The sequence below is a fragment of the Ascidiella aspersa genome, chromosome 6, assembly GCF_963924565.1.
Source record: "Ascidiella aspersa chromosome 6, kaAscAspe10.2, whole genome shotgun sequence".
Lineage (NCBI taxonomy): Eukaryota > Metazoa > Chordata > Ascidiacea > Phlebobranchia > Ascidiidae > Ascidiella > Ascidiella aspersa.
Genome location: NC_139452.1, coordinates 6,634,985 through 6,641,110, shown reverse-complemented (window position 1 = coordinate 6,641,110; position 6,126 = coordinate 6,634,985). Strand labels below are relative to the sequence as shown.

The window sequence follows — 6,126 nt, the reverse complement described above, 5'->3', positions numbered from 1 at the left end:
ATCGCGTGACGAACATAAAGCATTTTTTCTTCACTTTTAACAGTGTGTTTGTTATCTGGTTTTGGACTTTTTTGACGCTTAGTAACAGATTTGGGCGCGACTATAGTTTTTTCATAAATCAGACCGCTGGTATGTCTTCAATAACAACCGACCCCTATGTCAAACGCCATTATATTATATTTGCCAAAAACAGCTTTGGAACATATTGTCGCCTTTTCTATAGGATTTTTCTAATATTGGATTTTATCATATCATTAAAACACAAAAAAGTTTTTCGGCTGCTTTTTGTGCCAGAACAAAAGAGACATATTTTTTTCATTCACAACCTGTCTAGCAATATGTTCAGCAAATGCCTTTAGAAAAAGGATTTTCTGAGTCACTACCATTACCATTCATAAGAACATAACAGTTATGCTGGTCATGTCTGCCACAGAAGCATACAAAGTATGAATACTTGTCATTCTATCACTTAATTTTCAAGGTCATTTTATAAAGGCACAATCACCAAAGCTAATGATATGAGTAGAATCACATCACAGCTACAGGCAAGTGTTTTAAAAACTTACTTAATACATGTACTTAATGTTATAAAGTTTTCTAATTTTTGTTGGCTCTCTATTAGATCCTATTGTATTGATGTAACCTACAAGAAGACCCTAGTTTTAAGCAAACCAGAATGCAGTATCCAGGTGTAAAGGTATTTGTTCAAATAGTTAGGTGCAAAAGAAGATATTTACCTGACAATTACTCTGAGGGCTCCCAGTGGTGTGATCAAGATGGCCGGTGCGATTGTGTAGGCCACAAAGTTGATCACTTCTCCTACAGCCACTAAAAATATAGATCGTTGCAAATGGATGTATTTGTCTAATTCTAAACTAGCTTGTCAAGATTGCAATACAATTTGTCTTTATACAGTGCCGCAGGACAAATATTGAAAAGGATAACTATTTTAAAAGAATGTTATTTTTGAAATTCTACAGATAACATTTTAGACAAATAAGGTAAACTATGTATGTATTTATACATCACAGTATTAAAAAAAATTAATGTTATGAAATAAAGAGATATTCTGAGTAAATATTATCTGCCGGAATAAACACAAGTGGCAAAATTGGGACACAACTAAAAATGAATAAAGGAAATGATTGTTATGGATGATAAATATTAAACAATTCCTATTTCAGTTATGGCGTCACTTCATTTTTTCCTACATGCCAACTATTCAGACGATCGTGCACTATTGCTGTTAAAACTTGTTTAAAGACATGTATTATGCATAGAGCTTATGTTAAGACTTACTGGAGAGCATTCCAAGCCACCAAGTGCACTGCATCAGATAACCAAATCCAGTGTGTGAGGAAACATCTTAAAACATGGAAATATCAACATTATATATCTAGTCAGTCAACATAAGGGCCTGATGTAATTATCCATAGTAACAGTAACTATAGGTAGCTGGTGACACATTAATGTTTGGTTGAGTTGCAATGTTCAAAAAACAGCAGCCAGCAAATTAGAAGCAAACTCTTAGGTCTAATACTCTTTAAAAAGGGAAATTGGTGCAATTATGCCACACAGGAAATGAGCAATACAAAAATTTCCTAAATAAAAATGAAATTATGTAAATTTGTTAAGAATTGCAAAAGGTTTTTATTAGTCCAAAGTATGTAAATTTATATAAACATTTTAATTTGGCACATCTCAGTTAATATTTAACCATCGGTTAGGATAGGATATACATCTATATATAACTGATGGTTAAATATCAACCCAAATGTGCCACATTAAATGTTTTACCATATATTTTAATAATGCAGTTATTACACTAAAGTTAGGCACATCCCCATGTATGTATAATATATAATATATGGTTACCTTTTTTCAACAGCTTTGAGTTGGCCCTTAAAAGTCCTTTCTTCTGCAGGATAAAACTGCTTCCCACCAAAACAGCCGACACAACAGAAAGCATCAGTCCAAGAAAGGGGTGACTGTCTTTTGGCCCATCGTCAGTTATGTTTCCTACTGCCATAGTTTTTTCGAGGTCTTTCAATGCTGATGTACTTTAACTTTGTAAATACCACATACAAAACCTCTATTAATTTCAACTGAACCAAAGTATTACAAATTACAATCAAAAACCAAACAAGGCCAACAATTAAATAGATAGTGGAAAAAATATTTTCCGACACTTTCTGTTGGTTGTACACTTTGTTGTGAAAGTAATTAAGAATATAATACAAATATTTGTCACCCAAGTGAAAGTGATTCAAACTGTGAAGTTAGTTAACCAATCTATAACACAGTTATTCACTTTTGTAAAGCTAAACAAACATTATGGCTTATTACTAGACATTAGCCTAATCTTTTGACCAAACATTTTCCTAGAAATAACTTCAAAATAAAGACTTAAAACACAGTGAGCAAATGTTTACATGTTGAAATCGTAAAACTATTTAAATAGCGATTCAAAATGATATTTATACTAATTTATCAAATTCAGGGCTGGTGTACAATCCTACCACATGTTTTTATAGTAACAAAATGAGATTTAAAAAATTTTAATTGCAATAAATCAATAAATAAGGCACAATAAATACAATAATAATACTTGACCATAGGCGCCGATTTTTCAAAACCCCAGGGCGTTTAGGTAACCAGAACAAAATGCTTAATCACCAACAAAGCGTAACATCCCTTGGAAAACGAATTTGTACTTCGGCATAAATATCATTGGAAGGCAACTTTGTCAGAACAAATTGTTCTTTACAAAAGCATAAATTGGTTGTGTTAAGTCCTTCGGTTTATATATTTGTAGGTGCCAACTAACACTTTCGCAGACATATTCATAAAAATTCAATTTATCAGCCCATTTAGAGTTACAATGTTTTCCCGCCCTACATACAGTATAAGACTTTTTGCCTGCAAAACTATCACAAAGAGGAAATCAGAAAGGTAAAATGCAATTCGGCCCTGGTAGAATCCGGCCACATTAATTCTAACATTACTGAAACAAGTTGTCAAAGTTGAAATTGCAAAGAAGGCATAAAAATGTAAGATTAAATTTAGTAATAATTGAGGCGAATATTTTTTGAACTTAAAAATAGAAAATTTTGACCTGAAAATATACTTTTTGACAAAATTTTGACTTATTAGAATTACATTGAATTTAACAACATATTGTTGATGGAAGTGCTGCATTATGGTCTTGGCGTCGTCAAACACACGTTTTAAATATTTTACTGACGATCGGTGGTTCACAAATCAAATATTTTGATAAGATTATGCAGAACTCTTGAAAGCTTAGTTGGTGTTTTTTTGCACATCATAAAGACAAACCACCATAAAAAGCAAATACTGTTTAACTTTATTACACCTGTCCAAATCAGTGATACAAGACTATGTAGTAAAGCAAAAACAAAGTTTGAGCTCAAACTTATGCGATAAACTAGGCCTGGGTGGTTAATTTTGCCAGCTCGCTATGCCGTATATTGCTCTAATGAAGATATGACACACCCAAAATTCTGTTGAAAATAACTCAACTATTTTGTTTGATAAAATTTTAACTGAACAACAATTTTAAAAAGATGCCTTAAGTAAGGTATTTTTTTTAGTTTTGTAAACGATTAATAATAATACGTGATCCACCCAATGCTAACTCACCCTAAGCCAAGTATTGTTAGCTTAGCAATATAAACCCCTGGATGAAAAAGTGGTAGGATTCTAGACCAGCGCCTATGATAATGACTTGAAATGATTTTGACATGTTTTTTTCCTAACGTATAAATATTTACAATATTTTGACTATTTTGTTAATTGAAATAAAAACACCTTAATAATAAACATATATTACTAAAGAAAAATAATTTATTTATACGTTTTCATTCATAATTGCCCACGAACATCGAGCAAGCGAAAAGTGACTAATAGAATAAAACTAGCATAATAGTCTTTTTATTCAAATGTCTTAACATTACATTAACATTTTAGCGCACCTAAAACGCTGGTTATGCCGGTTGATAAAAAAAAAACAGTTTAATGACATTAGCTACCCAGCGGCAGCGCATACGCGTTCATAGGACCAAATACAGCATTGCCAAATTTACTTTTAATTTACTTTCACTCACGGTAAGTTTTCCACCATAAAAAGAAAGTTTACTTTTTGTAACCGCACGCTCCATTGATTTAGGGGATTTTATGTTTTGTCATAGAACATAAAGTTACTATGTACAGTTTAAATTAAACTACATCAGTGCTCAGCAAGCTTTTATCATGTGGAAAGTGTTTTTTGATTAATCTCAATTAAATGTTCTTTTACCACGATCAATCACCAACTTCTACAATGGGTATTGTCCGAGTCTGATTACAAATCCACACCGTTTTTGTTGGCTGGTGTTTAGCTGGCCAGCCAGAAGCCGGCAAGCAACACAACCGCTTACTGTATTAACTAGACAAGACTGGCGACCAACTGGGTATATCGAAACGCCAAAACATAAATATATTGACAGTTCGCATGACGGAAACAGGTCACGTGTCATAGCACGAAAAACATTTTTAGGGCAGCGGAAATGTGTGTCATTACATAACGGCGCGTTTTGCTGCGAATGTTTTGGTTAGCAAGTTCTTACGAGCGGCAAAATAACGGTAAATTTCCATTACGTCTTAGCGATAAAAGACAGGTTTTATGTGAAAACAAACGAGGTAAAAATATGCAATACGATACATTCCAAATTATCCACTAATTATTACTCATGACGCTGCAAATACTCGCACTCAAAATTTGTTGCCGTCCGTGAATATAACACGGCGGCTGATATTCGCAATATACCCGAAAGGTTGCTATTTTTTTAACACACTTGACTTTTGTTAGAAAGTGCTTCATACGATTTGAGCGAAAGATGTTTTCTTCTGTTGATAAGTCAACGATCGACAGGCATTTTGTTGTTGTCTCTTTGTTTCGCTCATGTCCTATCGTCATACATGGTGAAAAACGTGAAACTGTGAAGACAAAAGAAAGGAGGAGCAGTTATTTGTTCGGAATTAAACTCTATTGATTTTTAACATTGAGTAACATCACCTTATAAATTGGCCTTTTATTTGTTTACACAATTCGTTCAATGTAAGTTTTAAAATAACGATGCATCACAAGAAAATACGCTTTGAAGTGGCTGGTTTTTTACTATTGCTTTCAACAAAAGGCAGGAAATGGGGTGTTCCTAAAGTTGTGATTCGAAAGCTAATATTTCGCGTGTGGATAAATCATTATGCTTTTTGATACGAGGTATTTAAACTCGTGTGTAAACGCTGCTGCGTGATCAGAGAAAACCAGACAAAAACCCAAAACGTACCAAATGTTTAAAAGAATTCGGAAATTTAACACGAAATTATTTCGTGCACAACAAAGTTAAATCGTGATTCACAAGTTTAACGCGTTGATTTCAAACTATTGAGATCCAAGTACAAAATCAAACTTTTTTTTTTAAATATATCAAAAAGATCCTGCGATCGGCGTTTTAATTTAGACTTTATGGATATAGACTATACATAATTTGCGTATTGAAGATTTTCACCTGATAAACTAGGCAGAATCAGTTATTGTGAAATCCATGATTCCGGGCGGTGGTTACTTTAGCTTTGATGCTATCCATCGTCTTTTGACATAACTTTCGACGATATCAATTCTTCCAAAAGCTGGGTCCTTGCAGGTTCCAAACATGACAGTTGTCAGGCGGTCGTTTCGACGTCTTTCCTTGTAGATATGCGTGAAATTTGAGTTCTTTGATCCACACTCGGGGCACCAATTTGTGGAAAGTGGTTTTTGATTAATCTCAATTAAATGTTCTTTTACCACGACAATCACCAACTTCTACAATGGGTATTGTCTGAGTCTGATTACAAATCCACACAATTTTTGTTGGCTGGTGTTGAGCTGGCCAGCCAGAAGCCGGCAAGCAACTCAACCGCTTACTGTATTAACTAGACAAGACTGGCGACCAACTGGATATATCGAAACGCCAACACATAAATATATTTACACTTCGCATGTCGGAAACAGGTCACGTATCATAACACGAAAAACATTTTTAGGGCAGCGAAAATGTGTGTCATTACATAACGGCGCGTTTTACT

The 6,126-nt window shown here is 33.8% G+C and overlaps 1 protein-coding gene across 1 annotated transcript in view; it reads right to left on the bottom strand.

Annotated features, from left to right (window-relative positions):
• LOC146139401 (magnesium transporter NIPA2-like) overlaps nt 1–2,098 on the bottom strand; it is a 34,769-nt gene extending 32,671 nt beyond the window's left edge. The window contains exons 1-3 of the mRNA XM_083392428.1: nt 1,876–2,098; nt 1,300–1,365; nt 738–828 (exon numbers count right to left, since the gene is read on the bottom strand). Of these exons, the coding sequence (XP_083248554.1) occupies nt 738–828; nt 1,300–1,365; nt 1,876–2,029 (311 nt within the window). The 5' untranslated portion in view covers nt 2,030–2,098. The remainder of the gene's footprint in view (nt 1–737; nt 829–1,299; nt 1,366–1,875) is intronic.
• Between the last annotated feature and the right edge of the window lie 4,028 nt (nt 2,099–6,126).